General features: G+C 49.2%; 2 protein-coding genes across 6 annotated transcripts; one reads left to right on the top strand and one right to left on the bottom strand.

Annotated features, from left to right (window-relative positions):
* The first annotated feature begins 1,046 nt into the window (after positions 1-1,046).
* LOC144231903 (creatine kinase U-type, mitochondrial) lies at positions 1,047-7,283 on the top strand. 3 transcript variants are annotated; one of them, XM_077764538.1, is made up of 10 exons: positions 1,047-1,317; positions 2,188-2,471; positions 3,120-3,318; positions 3,522-3,617; positions 4,015-4,236; positions 4,372-4,457; positions 4,577-4,700; positions 6,374-6,508; positions 6,701-6,826; positions 7,040-7,283. In XM_077764538.1, exons 2-10 carry the CDS (start codon positions 2,323-2,325, stop codon positions 7,154-7,156), a joined length of 1,254 nt encoding a protein of 417 aa, XP_077620664.1. In that variant the 5' UTR covers positions 1,047-1,317; positions 2,188-2,322; the 3' UTR covers positions 7,157-7,283. The 3 variants fall into 3 exon arrangements, with proteins under 3 accessions (XP_077620664.1, XP_077620666.1, XP_077620665.1); XM_077764540.1 differs by lacking the exon at positions 1,047-1,317 and adding an exon at positions 1,325-1,410; XM_077764539.1 differs by lacking the exon at positions 1,047-1,317 and having other exon boundaries at positions 2,125-2,471.
* A 90-nt stretch (positions 7,284-7,373) lies between these two features.
* On the bottom strand, positions 7,374-25,166 carry STRC (stereocilin). 3 transcript variants are annotated; one of them, XM_077764521.1, is made up of 29 exons: positions 24,067-25,166; positions 22,977-23,762; positions 22,862-22,886; positions 20,840-22,094; positions 19,806-19,868; positions 19,602-19,712; positions 19,269-19,435; positions 18,899-19,085; positions 18,646-18,761; positions 18,249-18,381; positions 17,708-17,890; positions 17,386-17,424; positions 17,040-17,207; positions 16,811-16,876; positions 16,226-16,351; positions 15,864-15,922; positions 14,951-15,074; positions 14,731-14,843; positions 12,827-12,962; positions 11,981-12,177; positions 11,701-11,791; positions 11,332-11,485; positions 10,280-10,449; positions 9,489-9,644; positions 8,740-8,882; positions 8,401-8,549; positions 8,067-8,164; positions 7,823-7,970; positions 7,374-7,629 (listed from the first exon to the last, which is right to left on the bottom strand). In XM_077764521.1, the coding sequence occupies exons 1-29, from the start codon at positions 24,110-24,112 to the stop codon at positions 7,541-7,543; spliced, it is 5,298 nt and encodes a 1,765-aa protein (XP_077620647.1). In that variant the 5' UTR covers positions 24,113-25,166; the 3' UTR covers positions 7,374-7,540. The 3 variants fall into 3 exon arrangements, with proteins under 3 accessions (XP_077620647.1, XP_077620649.1, XP_077620648.1); XM_077764523.1 differs by lacking the exons at positions 7,823-7,970; positions 8,067-8,164; XM_077764522.1 differs by lacking the exons at positions 16,811-16,876; positions 17,040-17,207.
* Between the last annotated feature and the right edge of the window lies 1 nt (position 25,167).

Here is a 25,167-nt window from a genome sequence, read left to right as displayed (position 1 = left end):
CCCGAAAAATGTAGACTCGGTCCCTGATCATCCATTGGAACAATCCAATTCAGTGAAATAACACATACAAGAGTTTCTTATAATTGTAAAGTGTTTTATAAATGTTAGTCTTGATAATTATTATCATTAAATAAATCAAATACATGTGTATCAATTACTTCCTGTATGCCATAGGATGTTTATTTTAAATGAGCCTTAATATATTATGTGGCTATCAGAGATTCACAGGGAATAAGAAAGGTTCACAAATACATGTCTTTTCTCAAAGGAGCTATTACACAAATTTGGACAGCTAGTCTCTAAACTTGAGTGATTTATCAGGCTAAGTCTTATTTTTCCTTTTGTAATTCTCTCTTCTTCTTCCTTACTTCTTTAATCTTAGTAACCAACCTCTTAATCAAATAACACCAACCTTCTTCTTTGGAAGATTATCTCCCTTCTTTATCTAGGTAAATATATACCATTCCAAGTAATTATATTTGCTTGCTCATAACTACTCCGTAACCTAGACAATGAGTCCCCACAACACAGGTAACATTTTCCATCTCTCCAAAAGTGACTCTGACTACAGAACTCTATCAGTTCTCTGATAATTGCTCTCTTACCAGAAGAAAGAATTAAGTGACGGACACAGAAGAGTGGTGGATAGCTTTGAAGGATACAAATGAATAAGAGAGGAAAAGGAACACAAAAAAATCCTGAGAGTAATGAAGGGAATGAAAGTATAGGAGTAGGGTGGTATCTCATCAGTGGGGCCAGAGGACAATGTGAAGGGAATTTCTCTTTCTCAAATAAGATTTCCAAGTATCCTGCTATCACCAAGATGGCTCGGAGAAGGGACTAACACCACCATGCCTACCTAACCTTAACTGACTTTCCATATGAAGCCCCACATCTCCATTTTGGCTCCAGCATTCATTCTCTTTACTGCCAGGACAAAGGTCAAGTCACACCTAAGTTACACTTTGAGCTGTGGGAACACACCCTCTCAAATCTGAATACATATCTTGTGTAGAGAAAGGACAAAGACCAGTAGGAAGGTATAGAGTCCCTGGACTTGCACACCACTTTCCCTTACACTGTGGATTAAACAGCATTAGGGAGCCAGGAGAGGAAACACCTGTGGTGGTTGGAGACCTGTGCCTGCCTGTTCTGTTCCTACGCCGTCATCTTACCACACCCTTCACCTCACCTTACACTCCCCTCCAGCCCAGGAACTGGAAACTACAAAGAGGGGAGAGAAGGGAAAGGAGGAAGAGGAGGAAGAGGAAACAATTCCCTGCCCAATTCCAGCTCTACACCCAGTGCAACCAACAGGTAGGCAAGTTTGCAGAGAATACTCAGAGGGAGTCCTGTGAGCAGAAAATAGTCCTGAACCTGGATAAAACGCGAGGAAGTAAAAGATCAAAGGTGAAGTAGAAAATGGGGAGGAGGGTGGAGGAGAAAAAAGCTAGGGATCGTGAGAAGTGGGGGGGCAGGACATAGCAGGGCTATGTGGGAGCAGAGTGGGAGCAGGGAACACAGCATAAATGGGGTAAGAATTAATGTTTCGCTGGTTGGTCTCAGGGAGTCCTTCCACAACCTTTTAAGAATAGCGCAGGTATGGCAGTAGGGCACATGGGTCCTCTTCCTGGTTCTAAGGCAAAGGTGACCTTGAGTCACTGGGTGTCTTTTCCAATGTGTGCTTCTCTGTGATTTCTCCATTTCTTTCTCTGGTATCTGTATTTATTCCACGGTTTCTCCCGCGGCCGCCTCCCCTGGGAATATGGAGAGGTGGCTGGGGAAGGCCGAAAACTAGAGAGAGGTTGAGCAATGTCACCCTTTCACAACCACAGAGTGACGAATCGGGTTTCCGATTAAACCGAAAGGCTTGGGGGAAGGGTGTTAGGCTTTGCGGGTCCCGTTGGGTGCTGTCCTCTACGTGGTGCTGAAATCTGGGCGACCTCATCCCAGGTGGGCCGGCATCCCCGGCCTAGGTTGCGAAGCTCGGGTCCCCTAATTTACCTGGCGGTGCTTCCCACCTCTGCCCCCGCATACCTAGCTCGGTGGCAGGCGGAAAGGCGGGGCCTGCATGAGCCCCACCCCTGGAGACTGCGGCTGGGGCCTCCCTCTCCTCCGCCCGCCAGCCGTTAGCTCATTGCGCCTCTCCTGCAGTCTGTTTGGTACCGTCTTCATCTCCTCCTCCAGCTTCCAATCCGGCCCCCATTTCGGCTCCAGCCTCTCACCCAGTTCCAGTCCTCAGTCTCCTGGTTGCATCCTCCCTCCCTGTTCCTGCCCTGCGCCAAATCCCGCCCCGGGATTCCATAGCCGGACCCTCAAGCCATGGCTGGTCCCTTCTCTCGACTGCTGTCCGCCCGCCCGGGACTCAGGCTCCTTGCTTTGGCTGGAGCTGGGTCTCTAGCCGCTGGGTTTCTGCTCCGCCCGGAACCTATAAGGGCCGCCAGTGAACGACGGAGACTGTATCCCCCAAGGTATCAGTGTCTGAGGCACAGGGGTGGGGGTGGGGGGGTTGGAGGTGGTGACAGGAACGAAGATGGGGCTGGAGATGAGGACCTGGGCAAAAAGAAGGGTTATGATCACGAAGGCTCTGAAGTGGAGTGCTGTACAATCTGGAGACCACAGTGGGTTGGGGATGGAAGCCAAAACCATAAGGCTAACGCATTTCTGGGAACCTGTAACCCGCAGTCCCCGCCCCCAAGACCTGTTCTGGCCCTGTAAGTTCTGGCTGCACACACTCTGCCCAAAGCCCTAATTGGGAAACCAGGAACTATCCTTTTTGCTCTCCTCCATCTCGTTTCCTGCTGTCCTCCCCCCCACCCCTTTCCTGAATTTCCCTCCTTGGTCTTTCCCTTCCCCCATCCCTAATGTTGTGCTAATGCTAGGAAAGAACTGAGCAAATCTGGGGGAATTGTGCCCCCCAGCCAGAGGAAGCTAGAACTGTTGGGAAATAATAGACTCTGAAAGTCCCTAAAGAGATTACCAAGGTTTAGCCTCCCTCTAATCTCCCCTCCTCCCAAGGAGCAAAGCCAGGCATGGCTAACTGGATAGCTCCCAGCTGACTGCACTGGGTCTAGGCCCCCGGTGCTCTCCTCCATGGTTACTGGGTACCCCCTCCCTAGCGCTGAGTACCCAGACCTCCGAAAGCACAACAACTGCATGGCCAGTCACCTGACCCCAGCAGTCTATGCCCGGCTCTGCGACAAGACCACACCCACTGGTTGGACGCTAGATCAGTGTATCCAGACTGGCGTGGACAACCCCGGCCACCCCTTCATCAAGACTGTGGGCATGGTAGCTGGAGATGAGGAGACCTATGAGGTAGGGGGCCCCCAGAGTTTCCCTGGTGACCCAACTCATCTTCCCAGTAATCCCAGCTCCTTCCCTCTAAAGACCCTTCACTTTCCCTTAAGGCTGGACCTTCCATACTCATGTTTTCTGACCCAGTGAAATCAACCCACAACTAAGGCCTGTAAAGGGATTCCTTATCCTTAACTACCCTCTCCCTCTTAATTCCCCATCAGGTATTTGCTGAGCTGTTTGATCCTGTGATACAAGAGCGACACAATGGATACGACCCTCGAACGATGAAACATACCACTGACTTGGATGCCAGCAAGGTAGGACAGATATTCCACTTCTGATTTGCATTGCCTTATATACAGCATTCTATTTCTCCAATCCTTCACCTCAATTATTTCCTGACTCAGAGTCATTATACTGCTGAGCTTTTAGTATTGGTGTGGGGGGAAGAATTGTACCTTAAGGAGCAATTATGGGGAGAGAGAGGAGGGGAGGGGAGAGAAAAGGGTGGAGGAGAATGACTGTACTCCAAAGTGGACAGTTTGGAGGAGGATTCATAATGCCCCCTTCTACTGGAGTGCTTACCCAATGAACTTCTCCTTCCAATGCATGCAGTGAAGACCCCTACAGTCTTTAAAGTCTCCACTTTCCCAAGGCCCTCAGTTCCCACCCACTGTGTTTCTGTGAGTTATAATAATTTCTCTTATTCCCTAGATCCGTTCTGGCTACTTTGATGAGAGGTATGTATTGTCCTCAAGAGTCAGAACTGGCCGAAGTATCCGGGGACTCAGCCTTCCTCCAGCCTGCACTCGGGCAGAGCGACGAGAGGTGGAACGTGTTGTAGTGGATGCATTGAGTGGCCTGAAGGGTGACCTGGCTGGACGTTACTATCGGCTCAGTGAGATGACAGAGGCTGAACAGCAGCAGCTTATTGATGTGAGGGGCCTTGAGAAGGAGCTGGTTTGAGGAAGCAGATGGAAAGAAGAGTCAGAGGGTAGGGTGGGTCAGATGAGATAGAGGCCCAGGGGCTACTGTGAAGATTCTTAACCCAAGTACTTTTACTCCCCTCAGGACCACTTCCTATTTGATAAGCCTGTGTCCCCACTGCTGACTGCAGCAGGAATGGCTCGAGACTGGCCAGATGCTCGTGGAATCTGGTATGAGGCTTACCTTACCTCTTTTTTCTCCATTCCCTGTAAATGCCTTTTATTCCTCTATCTCTCCCAGTTCTTGTCCTGCCTCTTCATCCCTGTCATTTCCTCTTTTCTGCTCTCAGGCACAACAATGAGAAGAGCTTCTTGATCTGGGTGAATGAAGAGGATCATACACGGGTCATCTCCATGGAGAAGGGTGGCAACATGAAGAAAGTGTTTGAAAGATTCTGCCGAGGCCTCAAAGAGGTTGGAAAAGAATGTATAAGAGAACTAGGTGGGAGGACATAAGGAAAAACCAAGGACTAGACCATATAATGTATCAACCAACTTAGGACACTTTTGATAGCAAAAGGGATCACCATTAGTCAGTCCAGGACAATATATCAGGACTATCCAGGGAAAACCAGGATATATGGTCACCAAAGAATAGAAAGAGAAAAAATGTCATGAATCTAAGGTAGTAAATAAAACAGTTGTCAGATAAGACAAAGATGGAATAATTAAGCTTGTGGGTCAATGCCTGGGGTATGTGAAGTATGCAGATAAGGTAAAGTTTGAGCCTGAATCAACATAGGGAGTGAAAGATTGAGGTATTCATGATTCCAGTGTAACCATCCAGTTCTGAACCAAGGCAGGCCTTGGCTCTGGATTCTGTCATTCTTGCTAAAGTATCATGTCTAGGTTTTAAGTTGAGAGCAGGAGGGAGACTGGGGAAACGGATGATGGGATGGGTTAAGTTCCAGAATGTGTGGCTCTACTGAATCCTCAATCATATATGGATTAGGTCTCCATATTATATTCTAGATTAGAAATCCCCATAGACCCAATTTTTATTGTATGTTCTCATACGTACAGTTCTATTTTGGACTTGTAAAGACAGACAGCTTCTCTTCTTTTAGATTCTAGCTGGAAAGTTTTTATTGTTTTTGGCAAATAACAGATAACATATTCTGATGATAAGTGGGTAGGGAAGTACTTTTCAAATGATATGCCTCAGGTTTTTCATCTGTAAAATTGGGATAATAAGGCTTCCTATATTTTAGGTTGTTGTGGGGATTAAATGAGATAATTGTTGTGGGGATTAAATGAGATAATACATGTAAAATGCCTAGTGCATAATAAATGTTCAATAAGTGTTAGCTCCTATTATTTTTCTAGATGGAAGGGTTTCCCTTTGTTCAGCATGTAAGATGACCCCCTATGCCATAGTTTGGTTTTTTTCCCCTGAACTATAAACAGGGTCCTCTTTACTCATATTAGGTGGTCTTCACATCCATCCTTCTGGCAGATACCCTGTCTCTTGAACTCTAATAGTCATCTCCATCATTAGGATGCTCTAGTGAAACAAAACACTCTTCCCACTCTCCCCTCCCCACCCCCTCACACATACACATAACTATGAGTCCGGCTCCTCTGGACTGTTTTCACTTTTCTTTCTGCCTTCTCACATGTGCTCTTTCCACAGCTAACAGAAGGCTTTCTTGCCTCTTCCTGTTGCAAAGCCTACACCCTCATTTTATGTGTGAAAGAACCCTTCCAGACTCTAGGCTCATTAGCAAAGCAAAGATAATCCATGCATGCTGAGCTCATTGAATAATCATTCCTTTCTCAGTTCAGTTTACCACCTCCACTCATTTCCCTAGATCATCCTTAGTGCATCATTCCCTCAAGTTTCTCTTTTTCCACACACAAGATATTTTTCTGTAATTCCACCATTATGTGCTTGCAACATTAAAATTATCTTGTATACATGATAATAACAAACCATTCCCCCCACCCCCACACACACAAACAGCAGTGTCATTCTTTCACTGTCCAAGTTTCTCATTCTAGATATATTTCTAGAGTTCTTGTAGGTCTGGCTAAGGGAGGGTTCAAATATCCCTGACTTTTCACTAACAGAGCCTTTGTGGACTCAGGTGGAGCGGCTGATCCAGGAGCGTGGCTGGGAGTTCATGTGGAATGAGCGTTTGGGATACATCTTGACCTGTCCATCTAACCTGGGCACTGGACTTCGGGCAGGAGTGCACATCAAACTGCCCCTACTAAGCAAAGTAAAGGAGTTATGGGGTTAGAGAGGGGTATGAGTAAGGAAGGTTGCTCTGTGTGGATGGGAGGGTATGGCCATTTTGGAAAGGAATCAGACACATCGCTGCTAGAGTATCAGGGGAAAGGGGCCAGTCTTAGATAGGACCAGTCTCTGCCCCTAATGACCCTGCCCCTAATCCCTATCTCCTCCCCTCTAGGATAGCCGCTTCCCAAAGATCCTGGAGAACTTAAGACTCCAAAAGCGTGGCACTGGTGGAGTGGACACAGCTGCCACAGGCAGCGTCTTTGACATCTCTAATTTGGACCGACTGGGCAAGTCAGAGGTGAGATCCTTAGGGATTATAGTGACGAGAGGTGTAGGTCTGTGGGGGTGGAGCTATGACAGTGAGTGGGCCCCAGGAATGTAATAGAATCTGAAATGAAATTCATATTGAGTGGGGAGGCAATTGGAAATGAGTTCCTAGAGCAGGCAAATCAGTGCTAAAGAAGTAAACTCAAGTTGTGGGAAGCAGAGATCAAGGGTTAGTGTCCTTCAGGTGGAGCTGGTGCAGCTGGTCATCGATGGAGTAAACTATTTGATTGATTGTGAACGACGTCTGGAGAGAGGCCAGGATATCCGCATCCCTCCACCTCTCATCCACAATAAGCATTAATTCCCCATCCTCAGGAGATGACTCAAGATCCCCAGGACTTCTGCCCATTCTAATGTGGCCCATTCTACTTGCCCTGGATGCCCCCCAACTCCTTTCTGTCCTAGTAAAGACTCCTTGCTATGCTCTAGCTGTCTGTGTTATTTCTAATGGTTGGGATGAGGAGGGACTAGCTTTCAGAAAAGGAAAAGAAGCAGTGGGGTTATTTATGATGGAAAGACTCCAGATATGGCATGCCAGGAACACTGATTCTCAGGTGGGTGGAAGGCATTAGCATTTTACCCATATTCCTCATCGGCTTCCTGAGGATAATTAGAATGCATTTCCATTTGCACTTTATTAAAATTTCTTTCCCAACAATCTTTCTCTTGAACTGTAGAGACAGGTTCAAAGCAGGTTGCCAAGGAAGCAGATGGTCAATGCCATGGCCCAGGAGGGTTGTGACCAGTCCTGAAGGCCCCAGGCTGTGCTTCGACCTATAATGAGACAGAGAATGGGAGGAATATCACAACTCTGTTTCCCAGAAACCATTGATAAATGGAAACTCTGCCTAGTCCCCTTTGCTCCAGAGGTCTCCCTGAATGTGTTCTATGAACCAGATAGCATCAAGTTTGGGGTCAGATTCTGGGTCAGAAGTTGGAGGGGCAAGCTATGCATTTGGGAACTCACCCTGCTGTTCTGGGATGTCCTTCCCCTCATGCTGGGCCCATGCAACTGCTCGTCGCTGCTCAGGACTCAGAAAGGCCATTTGTTCAAGAGTGACAGCCACAGCCTGAACACTTGTGAGACTAGATAGCTGGGTAGGGCTGAACACCACCTAGAGGTGGGGGGCAGGAATCATTACATCCATTGTAGCCCCTATTGGGCCCTGGCTCTGTGTGGTCACCTCAGACCCTGGTCCTTTAATACTTACAGCAAATTTAGGAGCAGGGATGACAGAAATAGCAAGAGGGGTAAGGCCCTGGATCTGTTCCTGCAGCAGTGCTGAAAGAGCCAGGTCTGGGATCCCCGCTGTTGAAGCAAGTGGTATAGGCATCCAAACATTGTCTCATACTGGCCTTCTCCCTCCTCTTCAAACCTATAGACTTCTCCTCCATACACCTTTCCCAACACATCTCCAACCTCTTACCTAAATGCCTTCTTTGACTCCCACCTTAAGAATTCCAGAGCAGTCCTCCACCCAGTCCATCCATGGTAGGGAAACCAACCTCTGACAGCTAGCACCTGCAGTGGCCTAGCCTCCCTACCTGCTATTGTGCCAATTTCAGTGAAGATCTCGGGCCCCCAGTTACTGACTGGGCCAAAACCACCAGGCAGCACAAGGAGCTGGGCCAGAACTTCCAGTTGTTCTTCAGAACACTGGAGATGTAGATTGCCCAGGAAAAGAGCTGCTTGGCTGTGGAAAAGTGGGAAGAAAGGGAATATATTCAGCCACAATGATAGGGTCAATGGTCATGAGATGGGAGTATAGATGGCTTCAAGTGAGGTCCCTTCCTCCATGGGGCCACTCCTCCATGAGCCTTCCATCCCCAGTGAATATACCTTTACATGAGCACCATCACCCACACATCCCCTCCACAAATGACCTAAATTCCCAACTGCTGATATGCTGTAGCTCCTCTGGCCGAAGTCCACAGAGCGTATAACCCAGTGCAGTCAGGTGAAGGAAGTCCAGGTGGCTCACATGCCGGCCACTCTGCCGCAAGAAACTGGAGACCACAACCCGAAGCTGGGATGGAGATGGAGGGCACAGAATAAGGAGAGAAATCACAAGGAATTCATGGATGAGGAAGTGGTTAGGGAAGAGACAGTGCTACTGGATTATATACTTGTATTATTAGCAACTGATGATCCAATAGCCATGAGGAAGGTTGAGAGGATCCAAAAAAGAGAAGGCCTCGGGAAGACAGGCAGGAGGGAGTTTTATGTGTCCAGGGCCTCAAAGTGAATAAATCACAGAGTTCCTAAGGCCACAAGTAGGGGGTATTTTTTTTTAATGTTTATTTTTGAGAGAGAAAGAGACAGACAGAGCATGAGTGGGGGAGGGGCAAAGAAAGAGGGGTTCACAGAAGTAGAAGCAGGCTCCAGGCTCTGAGCTGTCAGCAAAGAGCCTGATGCGGAGCTCAAACTCACAAACCACGAGATGGTGACCTGAGTCAAAGTCGGGTGCTTAACCAACTGAGCCACCCCAGGCCCCCTAGTAGGGGGTATTTTAAAATAGAAAGAATGGCCAGGCAGGGTGAAAGGAAAAAAGTTATTTGGGCATTAGGTGACCTAGAGGCCTAGATATGTGGAACAGATATTTGGAAGGTAGTAGGAAAATGGAAAGTGTTACCTGGATGGAGCTCCAGCCATCTATCTGCCCCAGGGTGCTCAGCACTCCCCAGTCCACTAGGATCAGCTCCTGTAGTTCCCGTTCTCCTAGACCTATTAAGAGCCGACCTAGCTGCAGGATCTGCTCAGGACGGAATCCCCGGGGAGGACCCCACAACTAGGAGAAAGAGAGGAACAATGTGAGTGGAAAAGCACTGAACTAGGAGTCAGAATGCTGGGTCTTAGTCATGCCTCTGACCTTAGCTGTGTAACTCTAGGCAAATCACTTGCCTCTCTGGGTCTTTAAAAGTTTCCTCAACTGTAAAATGAGAGGATTGGATTAAGGTTCCTCTGACTAAGGTGTTACTGAAAAATGCTAGTCTCACTCAGTAGGGAAGAATAGCAGATAGTAGTCCATAAGTTCTAAATTTTACGTGCACCAGACTCACTGGGAATGCCTGTTAAAATGCAAATCCCCCAGAGTCCTCAGAAGATTCTTCCTCCCCAAAAACAGAAGAAGAAAACAAGATTCTTCAGGGAGTCTAGCATGGGATCCTGGCATCAGCATTTTAAAAACCTGCTCCCCAGATAATTTCGATACACACTAAAGTTTGATAACCACTGCTTTCTTCTCTCTACCCATTGCACTAATTTCCTTTCTTCCACATTCATCCTCTCTGACTTCCTACTCAGGATCCAAACACTCTTATTCTTTTATCTTTTATTTCCTCCACTTTTTACCCAGCTATCCATTCCCTTGTGTCCCATACCACACCCAACCAGCTTCCTCATGTTGGCCCCTCCATCCCTAACCTGTTTTGCCTTGCCCATCGCTGCCCGTAGTTCCTCAGGCCCAAGTCCTGGGTCTCCTGCGAATAATGCCAGGCAGTCTTCAAAGTCTGAGAGCTCCATCCCTGAAATCTGGGTTGCTGACCAGGCTGCTGGGAATGTCCCTCGTATATCTGCACAATTTGGCACAGGTTCTGAAGGGGGAAGGCAGGCACAGGGCATCAGTGTAGAATTGAACTACGCCCACAGAGATATCTATAGGTGGAATGACCCCTCCAACCTTTGGAGGATAGAGTAATATGGACAGTAATAGGCCAAAGAATTACTATAGTGTAAGAATTATGACTCAAGAGATATTAGAACAAGTGACTAAAGAGGACAATCCCCTCATTACATAAATGGAAGGCTAAGGGGGTTCCCTAGGGATTTAACGGCAGGTCTAGATCAGAACTCAGGTCTCTAGCTCCATAGCATCTTCCTCCTACATCCTAAGCATCTTCCCAGCAGACAGGTCCATACTCCAACATAGAGCCAAGCCTAGAGTGGGTCAGCTGTTAATACGGATAAGAGAACAGGGAAAGGGAAATCCTGGAATAAAAATGTAATGGGCTAGGGGCGCCTGGGTGGCTTAGTCGGTTAAGCGTCCGACTTTCGCTTAGGTCATGATCTCGCGGTTCGTGGATTCGAGCCCCGCGTCGGGCTCTGTGCTGACTGCCAGCTCAGAGCCTGGAGCCTGTTTCAGAGTCTGTGTCTCCCTCTCTCTCTGACCCTCCCCTGCTCACGCTGTCTCTCTCTCCTAGAAATAAATAAAACAAAAAAAAAAATTTAAAAAAAAAAAAAAATGTAATGGGCTATAAATTTCCAGAGCTACAGAACCTTAGAACCAGAAAAGACCTTGAAAACCATCCTTCTAACCACTGTGGTTTATAGATGAGAAAACCCAAGCCCAGAGAGCAGAAAGTGTGCAAATCTGCTCAAAGGGCACAGCATACCTAGAGCCTAGACTTCTGTCTACATTTCTGGATACTCTTTCCTATACACCCTGATAGACATAATGAATATTTGGGTAGTTTCACCTGGGAGATTTGCAGTGGGCCGTACAATCCCAGCTACCAAGGCTGCTTTCTTGGGAGCAAGCTGTGGTTTTCCACATAGCTGTCCAACTCTGCTCTGCTCCCAGCTCTGCTGCTTCTCTAGAAGCCGCTCCAGGGTCTCTTGGCCCAAGGCCTCCTGTGTGAGAAGGTAGAGGGAGGGTGGGGAGACCTGGCAGGTGAGGGCCAGCTGCTGCAGCTGTAATTTCAAAGTCCTCTCTCTTTTTAGTAGTTTCCCCCAGATTCAACCTTCACATCCTCTCCCTTGCCCTCAGCCTTCTTGGCCTTAGCTCCCCAGAACCAGCTCACCAATCCCCCTCTGCTATTATTCCCTCCCTTGTTCCTTCACCTTACCCTGGGGATCAAGGAAATAGCTTCAGTAGACAGAGTGAGTACTAGGCGTCCAGCTTGCTCTACTTCTCCCTGGCTCCACAACTCTGGCTTCCTGGGGGACAGGAAGAAGATCAGGGGCTGGGATGCTGAGAGAACTGTGAGGGAAAGGAAGGGGAAAAGAGGACATGGGGACTCAGGGCTCCAAGGGACCTTGAGTGTATTCAATGAGCTGCCACTGATGATGATGGTTAAGAGGGTGGGTATAGGGCGAGTTAGAGCAAGAAGTTTCCAAAGTTCATACCCGAGAGCAGGCTCCTGCAACAGGAGCCATCCCAGCTCTATGGCAAAAGGCTCTCCTAGGCAGAAGCCTTGCAGCTGATTGAGATGGCCCAGCAGGATCGGTAGGGGGATCCGTCGTGTACTCTCTCTTCCCAGGAATCCAACCAAGGGGCCCAATGTCTCCAGCACTTCCCTTGAGACTGTTGTCTCCTTTGGAGCCTGGAGGGGGCATCAGGCCTTGGGACAATGCATCTCTGACTTAAAGGACCAGAGTCTTTGATCAAGACACCATAACCTTTCATTTTCCCTCCCTCCAGCTCCCAACTCAAGGCCCTACCATGTTCACGGCCATTGTTTACTTTCTTAAATAATGAGCCCATGGGGCGCCTGGGTGGCTTAGTCGGTTGAGCGTCTGACTTTCGCTTAGGTCATGATCCCGCAGTTTGTGGGTTCAAGCCCCGCGTCAGGCTCTGTGCTGACTGGCAGCTCAGAACCGGGAGCCTATTTCAGAGTCTGTGACTCCCTCTCTCTCTGACCCTCCCCTGCTCACCCTGTCTCTCTCTCTCTCTCCTAGAAATAAATAAAAATATTAAAAAAAAAAATAATGAGCCCAGATAGGAACAGGCAGAAAAGCTAGGAGATGAAATCCAAGATGTTTCTTGGATTCCAAGGAATATGGACAAAAAGTATGAAGCAGGTTCTCAAGGAATGGAACCTAGAGATATATCTAGGGGGCAGGGCCTTCTGGACAAGAACCTATTTGGCAACAAAAGTGTGTGGGTAGGCCTACCTAGAAGATAGAGAGCATTGTCTGAGAGGTAAAAATTGTCCAGGCAGCAGTTCTGAGTCTGGTAGGTTGGACTCTTACCAAGTTTTGTAGTGCCCTCTCTGCCAGGGCCACCCGGTGGAGTGGGGTCAGTGCCAGCAGCTGCTCTGGAGCTCCTCGTACCAACTCCACCACCAACATAATAGATTCATTGGACAGTCTATCCATCAACCGGACCCTATAGAAATTTGACAACAGGGGCACTCAGAAATGAGTCCTATTGAGAAGGGACCACAGAATGCTACATTGCCCAGACCAAACGTAACATCAGACAAAACCCTATGGCCCTGGACAAGATCTGATATTAAACTGCCCCAGATACAATTCCCTTCATAGTGTTTAAAGGGAGAGAACAAAAGGAGTGACATATTTCTTGTCTTCCTCAGGGGAAATGACAAATGGTCCTACCTCATCTCATGGAATCAAAAGTCCCAAATATTAAATATCATTAAAATTTCTCCCCATTTGGGGCACCTAGGTGACTCAGTTGGTTAAGCATCTGACTCTTGACTTCAGCTCAGGTCATGATCTCACAGTCCATTAGTTTGAGCCCCTCATTAGGCTCTGTGCTGACAGTGTGGAGCCTTCTTGGGATTCTGTCTCCCTTTCTCTTCCCCTCCCCCACTTGCCCTCTACCTCTCTCTCAAAACAAATAAAAATAAACTTTAAAAAATTTCCCCTCATGTTATAGATTAGAAAACCATCTCACAGAGATAGTGGGATCTTACTCTCAAGTCCTTTTTTCCACAGGGTCACCCGTCCTCTAGTTTTCGTGGGGAGGTCTTCTCTCATTTGCCTAGTGCTATACAGTTTACTAAGCCCTTTTAGGTGTTCTCTTATTTGATCCTTATGACAAAACTTTGGGGTAAGACAGGTACTTTTCTTTTACCTCTTTCACAGATGAGGAACTCAGGTCTTCCAACTTATGGTCTAGAAACTTATCTAGGTTCTTGGGGTTCTAAATTATCTCCAAAACCAATAAATTTAAACAGATTTTAATGGCTTTTTAAAAGCCCTTTTGCCCAAGACTCAGACGTTTATTTTATCTAGGGCTGCCAATTCTGGAACTGGAACTAGGCTGTATAGCACAAAAGCCAAAATCTGTGGAAAGCCCTATAAAAATGTAAGGATGGAATCAACTGCTTTTACCATCACCTCATCCCTAGGAAGATTAACACCAGTCTTTTCCTACTCTGACCTACAGTTCAGATGGCAATGAGATAGGGATGGGGGTAAAATGAGAAAGGAAGCCCATGAGAGAGATACTCATAAACTCCTAGAATCTCTGTGTTAAGAGGACCTTACATTCCTGAATTTTCTCTTCCCACAACCCTTATCCATAAATGTGTTCTACAACATTCCTGCCATGAGACCATACAGCCTAGGCTTGAATAGCTCTCATGTTGGTAACTTGCTACATCAGTTTTCCTTATATTTTTCAAAAATCTGACTTGTACTCACTTGTTCTTATGATGCCAATAAAGCCATTAGGAAACATATGTTTCCAGTCTGTTTTCTATTTGATAGCCTTGGGGATATTTGAAGGCATTCATCGTGTTTCATACACGTTCTCTTTCTGTGCTCCACTGAATACACTGACAACATGGTGGCTTAAGCAGACTACCATCCTCTAAGGCAGAGTTAGACTACTGACTCCCTCAGTTCAGATACTCTATCTGTATTAATGTGGCCTAGGTTATATTATGATTGTTTGGCAGCCCACACCATAGTTTTGCCCACCATCAGCTGTTCCATGTTGGGGCCATGTTCTGGGAGCCAGTCAATACATAGAGCAACTTTGAGTAGAACCCTCTGCTTTGGGCTATAACTGATGTCAGAGAACCACCAGATGGAAAACCACCACTGTAAGGGCATTTCCTAAGGGCAGACCTTCTACCCCAGGTTGAGACATCTAAGAATCGAGTGTCTCCAGTCGAAGCACTTACGGTAAATCCAAGAGTAGCCTGGTGTCTAGTCCACTCAGTTCTGGCCCCAGGGTTGCCAGCTCTGGCTCTGGTATTGTCATTCTTTGCTGTAGCTCCAACCAGATACAGGCTCTCTGTAGTACAGGATGGGGAAACAGGAGAGAGCTAAGCACAGGGGCTGGATTCTGAACCCAGGGTCCCTGCCTCCCTGCTCCCATTAATGCTTAAGTACCCCTCTCACCAGGCTCCCTCGAACCCCAGTGGGCAGCTGATAGATCATGTGCACTGCTTCAAGGAAGTCTGCCATTGAGTTGATCTGTTGCAGAAACTCACATGACATGCCCCCTGCCAGGGTGCCCAGAGCCCTGTAAGTGTGTGAGTGGGTAGATGCTCATTCAACACATGCCACAGTCTGTCGGCTCCTTGATATCAATACTCTCAACATAAGTACAGGAGTTCTTTTATGGTAATTTACAGTTTGAGAAATGTTTTTCCATAGATATTCTCATTGGCTTCCCCATAACATCATCACTGTTTATCAGAGAGGAAAATAAAACATTCACAGAGATCAAGTGATGTTCTGAACATCATTTTATTAGAAACATGGTAAACTGAGCCTTGCACTACATCTTTAGATTCTGAAGCTCATGATTGCTTTACTGTGGGTGGAAGTAAAGTGATTTATTGCTGCTTGGCCACTAGCTCTGAGGTCACTTTGGATTAAAGTTTAACAACAGCAAATATCTACTGGAAGCTTTCACTGGGCCAGGAACTGTATTAAGTACCTTATATGTCTTACCTCATGTAATCTTCATAACCACATCCTATGAGGTAGGTACTATTTTAACTTTCATTCCACAGAAGAAAAAATTGAAGCTTAGAGAGATAAATGACTTGCCCAAGGCTGTGATCAGGTGTCAGGGCTGAGACCTGAACCTAGGCTTTCTGAATCCCTTAAACTAGTCAGGATAGGTATGGTGCTGTGGGAGGGCAAGAAAGTAAAGGGAGGAGGAATCAAGAGAAGGCCCACAAGTTGGGACTATGCATCATTCATCCCCACATGTCCCACTGCATAACAAGTGGGGCCTGGCATACGCAAGTCTTCAAAAAAATGTTCGTTGAATTAAACTCACTGCTCAACACAAGTTACTCACTGCAGATTCCTGAGTGTCAGGTTGGTGGGCACCTGCATCTTCTTCCAGAGAAACTGTGCCTACAATAGAAAGAAAGAGGAGCAGCCCCCCAGCAGAGATATTGCCCAAGAACCTAAGATGCTTTGGACCTAGCCCTCCCTCCCCACCCTGTGGGTTTCACCAGCCTCCTACTCTCCCAAATGCACACGTCTCTCTCAGAGATGGAGGGGCATGGAGAATGGAGGAAAACAGAGGAGGGAGAAGGAATAAAGCAAAGCAAGTCACATTACAAAGGATGCTGGGGATAACATGCCCAATGTAGGGTTGTCAGGTAAAAGAGGTGGAACATAGAGGATAGTTCTGGGGTAAATGGGGAGAATTACCTGCTGCTCAGACCAGGGCAGCTCCCGGTAGCGCCTTCGGTTAGCCAGAAGAGCTGTGGAGTCCAGCTGTAGCAGTTTTAGTGGGAGCAGGGGAAGCAGGCAGTCCGGCCAGGTGGTGGGGATGGGCTGTTGGTGGGGATGTGTGTGGCAGAATAGTGATAGGCAAGAGGGGAATCACGGGAGTAGGAAGAGACCAAAGCTAGGGGGAGGGTGGATGGCGTGTGCCATTATAGCAGCACACACCTGAGAGCCCTCACAATGAAGGCAGATGTGGTCAAGTATTGCTGCTATGTAGGCACCTGATGAACTGAAGTCCCTTAGCCTCCCTGAACTTTGGTCTCTTTATCTGAAAGCAGGGTGGTTGGCCTGGAAGATTTCTCAGACCCTTCTGGTTTTGACATTGTAGGACAGTGTGGGTCATGCTGTCCTGTATCTGGAACTGGGGAGAGCTACTAATGCCTTGGTGGAAACAGAGTCAACCTGGACTTTCAGGGCCACTGCAAGGGGAGTATATGAGGCAGCACCAGCCATATGAAACTGCCCTGAGACATGGAGAGGAGCTTAGTTGGGAGATCCCACACGTACCTGACCAGGGATACACACAGCTGCACTGGCACCTGTTGTACCTATGTTTTTAACGTCGTCTTTCACCTGCATGAGAATCAGCAGTGTGTGTGTGTGTGTGTGTGTGTGTGTGTGTGTGTGTAAGGAAGTGGGGACGTTTGGGAGGCCTTCCCTCGCAGCAGGGAAGATGCCCTCCTCTTAACCAGAGCCCACATCCCTGAATGTTTCATCTTCCCTGCTACTCTCATACCCGAAAGGTCTGCAGCAATGCTGCGGTCTGGCAGGCTGAGAGGCGTGACAGTTCAGGGGCCAGGCAGGAACAGGCCCCAACCAGAACTCGCCTAGGGATGGCCTGGAGTGTCTGGGAGCTGAGGCCTGGCAGCAGAGGGTGCAAGGAGCAGAGTTCCTCCAGGGACAGCTGAGGAGCAAGAGAGACAAGAGTCCTGAAGAAGAGAAGCAGGGTGGCTGGAATGACAACAATCACAGTACAGCAAGGCAGCAGTCTTAGGAGCTGAGAGGGAAGAAGGGGCAGATGTAAGAACCAAGGAAAGGGGGACAGGGACCTCTGGGGATGTTGAGAAGTTGCTGCTACTCACATCATGCCTAGGGAGGAGCCGTCCAAGCAGTAATACAGCCTAAGGTGGGATGGCAAAGGAAGCAACAGCTCTCAGGTCCTGGTAGCCAGGTTTTAAGCAGGTCCCTAGGACCTACCCTCTAAAAGGCCTAGCTCCCTCTATACCACCCCCAGTGACTAGTGTGGCTCTGGGCTCTTCTTGATCTGAGGAAGGGGGATGAGGAAGTCCTCCTTAGGGCAGAGAAAAGGGAGACTCCAGGGAAGCTGGTGGATCCCTGAATGTCATTCTCTTGAGTGGGTTCCTGGGCATGGAAGGTGGATGCTAGACAGTGAGACAGGCCCACCTGGGCTGGTGTGACACTGGTGCCTCGCAGGGCAGGAAGCATAGCTCTAAGCTGGGGCTCTGACAGCTCCTGCAGGAAGCGGAGGCCCAGCTGAGGGAAGAGAGGGGCCCAGACCCGCAGCTCCCGGGGGCTCAGCACAGCTCCTCCAGATGAGCGCAACACCCCCAGAAGTTCATATGCCACCTGTAACCAAAGAAGGTTTGGGACTGGAGAGAAAAGACAAGTGAACCTTAAACTTCCTCTCTAATCCCATATCTGGATTTCCCAGGGCCAGGGCTAGGGCTTAGAACCAAAGATGAGATAGGAACAGAAAGGGTTTACAATGTCAAAGGGTATGTTTGGGGTGTCATAGATCAAATGGCATCAGGTCAGGAAGAAGTGGTAACAGATAAGGGTGACCATGGAAAAGGGAATGGAGGTGGTAGAGGTCGGGGGAGGGCTGGCACTGTTGTGTTCAAGCTTGGTTGAGATGACTGGGCATGTCATTCACACAGACCCAAGGAAAGCCTGGACTCCTGTAGGCCTGTGCCAAGGGGCTCACCCGTCCTTGTGGGCTGAGGGTCCCGTTGGCCGCACATTCCAGCAGCCCCCGTTCTACTGGCCCCATTGGATCACTCAAGGGTACCAGGCTCTGCAGCTCCTCAGGGCTCAGGAAACAGGCGAGGGACCCCAGCCTGAGAAGGGCACGAAGCTGGCCTTCATGTGGTCACTGAAGCTGGCACTAAGGTAGGGATCATGTAGGTACATGGAGTAGGCACTCTGACTGCTAAACTAGGAAATATGAGTACCATATGTAGGCCTCTGTCCTGGAGCCCTATACTGCCTGGGGCCACTGCCTACTTTCTTGCCCCTTCCTTCCTAGGCCCCCAACCCACCATGGCAGCTGCACTAACCTTTCTCCCAATTTGGCCTTGATCACTGATCCTACAACTGCTCACCTGCGCACCTGCTCCTCTCCATCCTGGACACTCTGGTTCACCAGGCTTCGTAGCACATGCCGGGCATGCCCTGGTCCAAGACCTGCTGCTGGCCAGCTATCCTCCAGGGCCTGGATCTGAGATGAAGAGGGTCAGCTCATGTTGGGATCACTGTGGGACACTTGTGGGAAAGAGCTCACCAGGAGACATGCTACTGACTCCTGTCCCACCTAGGAGAAGATGGGCTAGTAAAGTTAAGAAAATCATGTCATACCTGGTGAGGGCTGAGCTGCAGAAAGTTTTCCAGAGGGAGGTGGGGGAGCAGGGGCAGCACTGCCCACAGTAGCTCCTGAGACCAGGCAGGTATTTCCCCGAACAGATCAGGGGCCAGCAGTCGCTTTGCAAGAGCTTCCTTCTGTTCAGGCCTCATTCCTGGGCTGTAATCCCGGATGGCAGCCAGGCTGGGGAGAGCAATGGATATTAACCTTTAGCCCTGTTGTTCCCCCACACTCTACAGTCCCACTGTCATGGATAAGGAGACTCTCCCTAATTTTAACAGAGAAGATTTCAAGAAGAAGCTGCTCTAGGCTGATGGACTTGACCTGACCCTGACAAGATCAGGAGAAATGGTGTGGGGTCCTTACACACTGTCATTGGCCAACAGGGATGGTGGGAAGCGCATCAGGTCAGAGACAGCCAAGAAGGGGATGAGTGGTGACAGGTCAATGAAGAGCTGGGAGGTGAGGTGCGGGTACCGCTGGAGCAACAAGGCTGTCAGGCGACCCAAGGCTTGCTCCTCAGATGGTGGCACCTGTGGGGGCACAGGACTGGACGCTTGCTCTTGAGAGCCTCAGTATCCTTGCCATCTCCTCTCGAGCTCCTCCTTCCACTGGGCAAGCCCTCTGCACACCAGGTTCTAGGTGCTCTTGATTCCTAGATATCTCCCTCCACCCTTTTCCCTCCTCCCTTATACCCACCTGCAGCTGGGCCCAGGAACGGTGCATGAGTGTCAGGAAGCCCTGGGCAGCCTCCCTCTCTGCTGAAAGTACCAGCTGCTGGAGATTTTCCGGTGGCATATGCAGGTATGCCTGGGAGTAGGAGGTTACCGTGGGCAGTACTGGGCAGGAAACCTAAGGCTGCAGTTGTTACCCAGTCCATCCATGTGCCCCTCCATCTATTACCTGCACTAGAATCTGCAGGGCCCAAACACTCTTCTCCCTCTGGAGCAGATCCCATAGCACAGGCTGGTGGGGAGACAGACAAGATGCCAAGAGCTGTCTCCTCTGTCCTCCTAAAGCTTCCCCAGGTATTCCAAGTCCACTTGTTAGATGTCTGTCCATCTAAAGCTAGTATGTGTGTCTCATCAGATATTAAACTCTTTTAGGCCAGCACGATGTCTCTAACTTCTCCTGTACCTTTTTCCATGCCAAGTCCGTTGTTGGCTCAATAAATAAATACTTGTAGATCCAAACCAAAACTATGAATCTGTCTAATCCCATTTCATCAGACACAGGGCTTGAGAAAGGTGGGCCCTAACATGGAGTAAGGAATCTTTACAGAACATAACCTAGCAAAGTGCCTTACATATAATGGGGCACCCAATGAATGAATTATGGTATTTATATATTCTAGCCCCTTCACTCTACAGAGAAGAAACAGAAGCCCAGAAAACCTAAATTAAATTATTTTCCTACTATACTAATTTGTGACATAGGTGAACCCAGAACCCAAGTCTTTTGATTTGCAGTTTCCCTAAAGTTTTCTCATTTCTGCCTTATCTTCTTATATTTGCCAGCCTCCAATTCTCACTCTCTAGGGACAGAGTCAGATCCCTCCAACTTGATATCTTTCCTTTCTAGAGCAGAAAAGAAAAGAATCAGAAAGAATAATGAGACAACATTTATTGCATGTTTATGTGTCATGCTATATACATAGGCCCACAGCATATATTATCTTATATAATTCTTACAGCTACCCTAAAAAAGTGGCACTGTTATTTTCTCTCATTTATTGTTAAAAAAAATATTGCTCAGAGAGGTTAAATAACTGGTCCAATGTTGATCACAGAACTAAGATGTGAACTCAGGCCTGTCTGACTCCAGAGCTGTGTGCTTAAACGACTATACTTTACTACTTACTACCACTCAGTATTAGAGAATTCATTTGGAGGCCCTGCCCTCTGTTCCAGCGGCTTTCACCTTGGCAGATCACTCACGCTGAAGCAGGCCAGCAGCTCCATCTTGTTTATACCAGAGCTGGGTCTGGCAGTAGGTTCAAAGCCCAGTGGGGTCAGCTGCTCCTCCTGTTCCAAGTACTCCCCAACGGTCCGCAGCACACTGCGCCGACCCTCTGGGCGGAAGGCATCCCAGAAGGAGCAGTTGTCTGGGAGACTGGAGAGCATCAGGGCCTGACCCAGCATCCCCTGGGCCTCAGTGCCCCCAGCCCCTGGACCCAGGAGAAAGGTCAGCAGGCGCAGGAGATAGTGTAGGCGTGTGGAGTGGGCAAGGGCCGGAACAGAGGACTGACAGCGTGGCAATTGGGATAACATGCCAAGCAGAAAGGGGGCTGGGGCCAGGCACAGTGGGGATGGTCCCAGTGGTGGCAGAGAGGGCAGAAGAGGGCCCAGTAGCCCCTCTAGGAAGCAAGTGTCATTGCCCCCACGACTTATCCTGCACTGGCCTGCTAGCCAAGGCCAGAAGGGCACCAAGGCTTCATACATGGTGTCATTGGCACAGACCATCATCAGGAAGCTTCCCCCATCTGGACAGCGCTCCCCACAAGGTCCAATGTGGCAGGGTGGGAAGGCAGTGGCATCTGGGGTAGGCCCCTGGCACACATGCTGAACCCAAGCCTGATTGCTGGGGGGCACAGCCTGCAGACCCGCCTCTCCACACAGCCGCTCAGCCCACAGGGTCTCATTCTCCAAGAAGCAGCCCCAGAAGATCTCTGGGGTGAGGGGAACAGGAGGCAGACCTTCAGGACAGCTGGTGGGGGGTGGAAGGAGCCCAGCACAGAGCCGCTTTACCAGGCGGCGGTTGGGGCCAGACAGAGCTGAAAAGGAGAGGTTGCTACATATTGCCTCCAGGAACTGATCAGGAAACTGGTCATGGCAGGCCTGCAGCCAGCCATGGGCACCTGGTGCCAATGAGACTGCATACCACACAGCTGTCTGGCAGATGGCAATGGTGCTGGGAGGGGGCTGCGGGGTGGCAGGCTTCATGTGCTGGCAGAGCAAGTGGATGGAGAAGTTGGAAATGCTGTAGGGTGGTGCTGGACCTGAGTTGTTCTCGCAGATGGCCTCCACAGAGATGGCTCGCCGTTGGCGAGGGCTGATGTGGGCTGAGGGCTGGGAAGCCCTGGGCAGAGGCACACCCGTGCTCAGGCAGTGGAGGAGGGCAGGGGGTGGGGGTGGCAATCCAGACAGAAAGCCCAGCGCCTGGACATCCCAGGAAAGGTTGTGCCGGATGCCCCTGGGTGTAGAGGGAGGAGCAGGCATCATCTGGTCAGTTTACATTTCCTCTAGTTGAACATTCTGACCCTGGCCCAGAGCCCTGTATGGGGGGGTGGGGGAGGCGGGGGGGTGGCAAGCATAGGCTTTTCCAAAAGGTCCCTGGGAGTATTGTTACTGGTGTAAATACTGGGGGAGTAGGAATGGGAGAAAGATCTGTCCTGCCAAAGCACAGAATCATCTAGGAGCAGCCAAGCTGGAGTCCCTTCTGTCCACCTGGTTCCCTTTTTTCTCCTTCATACACTTTTAGGTAGCTTAAATATAACCCTTGGTTGGTCTCACGTCAGGAAATCTGCCTAGCAACTGAATAAGTCTAACTGTGCTCTGGCATTGTTGTACTGAAACAGTAAAGGATGGAAGAATCCAGTCTCATCCTTTTTTTCCATACCCCATCTTTATTAGGTAACATTTATTAAGCACTCTGTGTGAGACACAGTTCTGAGTGGCTTACACATACAGTATCAACCCATTCGATCCCTTTCAACAACTCTGTGGTGGTTAATATCATCTATATTTTGTATGAAGGAAAATTGAGGCATGAGAATGAGAATGTAACCACCCCAAGGTCACTTGGCAAGGTGAACATAGAGCTGGGACACTAACCCAGATAGTCATGCTCCAAAACCACAAAACACCACCCTCCCATCAGTCTTCTCCTCCATTCTGGAGGCTGACGACTTTCCAGGCCCACTCCCTCAGAACTCCTCTCCTGGTAAGAGAGTTACTTACCATAAAAGCAGCTGCTGAAGGTTGCCTAGGAGGGAAAGAGTAAGGAAGAGGAATACCCCAATGTCACCCCTTCTTTGCCCTGCCACAGCCCAGACCCAGACCCAGTGACACTTACCTCCCTGGCATTGCCCATTGGCATCAGGCTCTGGTTGCCCCAGAATGGAAAAGACCTCATCCTGTAGGGAGTCAGTGACACGGAGAAGGCCCTCCTGGAAGGCAGCATAGAGGGGGGCCCCCACTGTGCGCAGCAGACCTCCCCAAAGAGCCTCCTCAGAGCCCAGCTCCCCTATTGGGGTGAGCAAACCCAAAAGACCCTGTAAAAAGTGGGGAGTGGGCTCCCTCCCATCGAGGCCTGTGGCATTTGTGGGTTCCACACTGGGCTGCACCTGTACCAGGGCCTGCCAGCGTGTACCCTCTAACAACAGCAGCAGAGAAGGCAACCAGTCAGCCACCAGGACGCAGTCAGAGGGCCCATCACGGGTACACGGGGGCCGCGTTGGGGCTGGGGGCCCCACAGGGACTAAGGCTCCTAGCAGCACCTCTGCGAGTCCGCCCAGAACACCTGCCTGGTGTCCCAGGAAGTCCCGGGGAGTCTGTTCCTGTCCCAGCAGTGCCAGCACATCCCCTAGTAGCTCTAGCATTGGCTCCCAGTCTGGGCTGCCTCTCAGTGTCACCAGGAAGTCATGGAGGCGGAGGGCAGGGGGCTGGAGAGGTGGGGGCTCCCCCACAGGTCCCTCCCCCATTCTCCCAGGCCCAAAGGAAGAAGAAATGTTGGCCAGGAATGCAGAGAACTGTGAGCGGCTGAGGGACCCCTGGGGAGCCTGGTCCATTGTGGAGAGCAATGACTTCAGGAGGGAGAGACCAGGGTCCAGGGACTGAATCCCAGTAGGGACCAGAATCACTGTAAGAAGAGAAACCAGAGGTCACTAAAGGGGAAGAGCCTAGAACCCATTTCAGCCCTGCACCAGAGCCCAGTCCTAGCTGGGATCTAAAGATGAGCCGAAGGGAATGGTGAGCTGAGTCCCTTTATTGAATTGGTCTATAGTAAGTCTTGGCCTGCTTTCTTAACCTTCGTTTTCTCCCTTAGCTCCAGTCTCTGACCATTTTCCTTTATCTTTTATAGAAACTAGTTAATCTGTGCATTCTTAAGTCTCTTTTCAGTAACCATCCCCTTCATCCCCGACCCTGTTCACTGTTCCTCTTACCTGTACAGGACAGCGGCAGCAGCAGGGGCCAGAGGCTCAGAGCCATGTTTCCAGGTGAGCACCAGTAAGAGGTGAGTTCTGCTTATTCTCACCCTGTATGGGATAGCCAGATGAGGGCAGAGCACTGCAGGCAGCCTGAGTTGCCACTGACACTGTAGTGTGGTCTTTCAGGGAACAATATCTGTAACTTGACAGGAGGTTTGTCACCTGAGCCACTGAATACCTGATCCTTTGGCTTTGGAGAAAGGTGTGCTTCTGTGAGAGGGACCAGTGATAGGGGATCCCAGGGGGGGCCCTCGGAGGAGCCCAGGGAGAGAGCTTCAGTTAAGAACCAGGATGCAGATAGGAATGGGCAGACATAGAAGGGGAGACCTGGAAACCAGGGGTATAATGTGGTGGGAAGTAGGGATGCAGAAAAATTTAACAAAGCATAGAGGGTACAAAAGAGTTAAAAAGCAAGTAGGATTTGGAGAAATCAAGGAAGAAACGGGCCCAGACAAAGGAACTGGGAAGCCAGGTATGAATAGAGAAGAGGAATGAAGACAAATGTCTGGTCCAAGGACAGAGCATTCCAGAAGAGGAGAGCCACTTTTGACTCAGTACCTAGAACCATAAAATGCTAAAAATGGGGCAGGACTTCAGAGGTTACAGAGACCAAACCTCTCATTTTATGGATGTGCAACTTGCTCATTGGGCCATTCAAATGTTTGGGTTTGCCCTATGGTCATCTTCCTGTAACCTAGGTCAATGCTCTATAGAAAATTCTGAGCTGAGAAAAAAGATAAGCCAGATTAAATCACTGTGCAAGGGGGCTACTTCCCACACGCACACACCCAAGCATGCACACATGTGCACATGCTTATCCATACACATACATGCACACACACACATACAGAGAGAGAGAGAGAGAGAGAAAGAGAAGGAGAGAACTGCTCACAGATTAGAGAGATCCCATTCAACCATTCAAAATACTCTGGTCTGATCAAGGTGAGAAGTCTTTTCTGTCCTCCATTTATATATCTCCAAAGGCCTTTACCTGACACCAGCTCTAAATAGTAATTCAACACTGAGGCTCCACTCAAACTATTATTCTGTCCCTCT

The sequence above is a fragment of the Crocuta crocuta genome, unplaced genomic scaffold (genome assembly GCF_008692635.1).
Source record: "Crocuta crocuta isolate KB4526 unplaced genomic scaffold, BGI_CrCroc_1.0 scaffold102, whole genome shotgun sequence".
Lineage (NCBI taxonomy): Eukaryota > Metazoa > Chordata > Mammalia > Carnivora > Hyaenidae > Crocuta > Crocuta crocuta.
This window is presented reverse-complemented; position numbering and strand designations above follow the sequence as displayed.

Coding starts and splice junctions, on each gene's coding strand:
- LOC144231903 (XM_077764538.1), top strand. CDS start 2,323: ATGGCTGGTCCCTTCTCTCGACTGCTGTCCGCCCGCCCGGGACTCAGG. Junction 6,509..6,700: donor AACTGCCCCTACTAAGCAAA/GTAAAGGAGTTA, acceptor CCTCCCCTCTAG/GATAGCCGCTTCCCAAAGAT. Junction 6,827..7,039: donor ACCGACTGGGCAAGTCAGAG/GTGAGATCCTTA, acceptor AGTGTCCTTCAG/GTGGAGCTGGTGCAGCTGGT.
- STRC (XM_077764521.1), bottom strand. CDS start 24,112: ATGGCTCTGAGCCTCTGGCCCCTGCTGCTGCCGCTGTCCTGTACAG. Junction 22,095..22,861: donor CTTCAGCAGCTGCTTTTATG/GTAAGTAACTCT, acceptor CTCTACACCCAG/GGGCATCCGGCACAACCTTT. Junction 12,963..14,730: donor AGGCTACTCTTGGATTTACC/GTAAGTGCTTCG, acceptor AAATTTCTATAG/GGTCCGGTTGATGGATAGAC.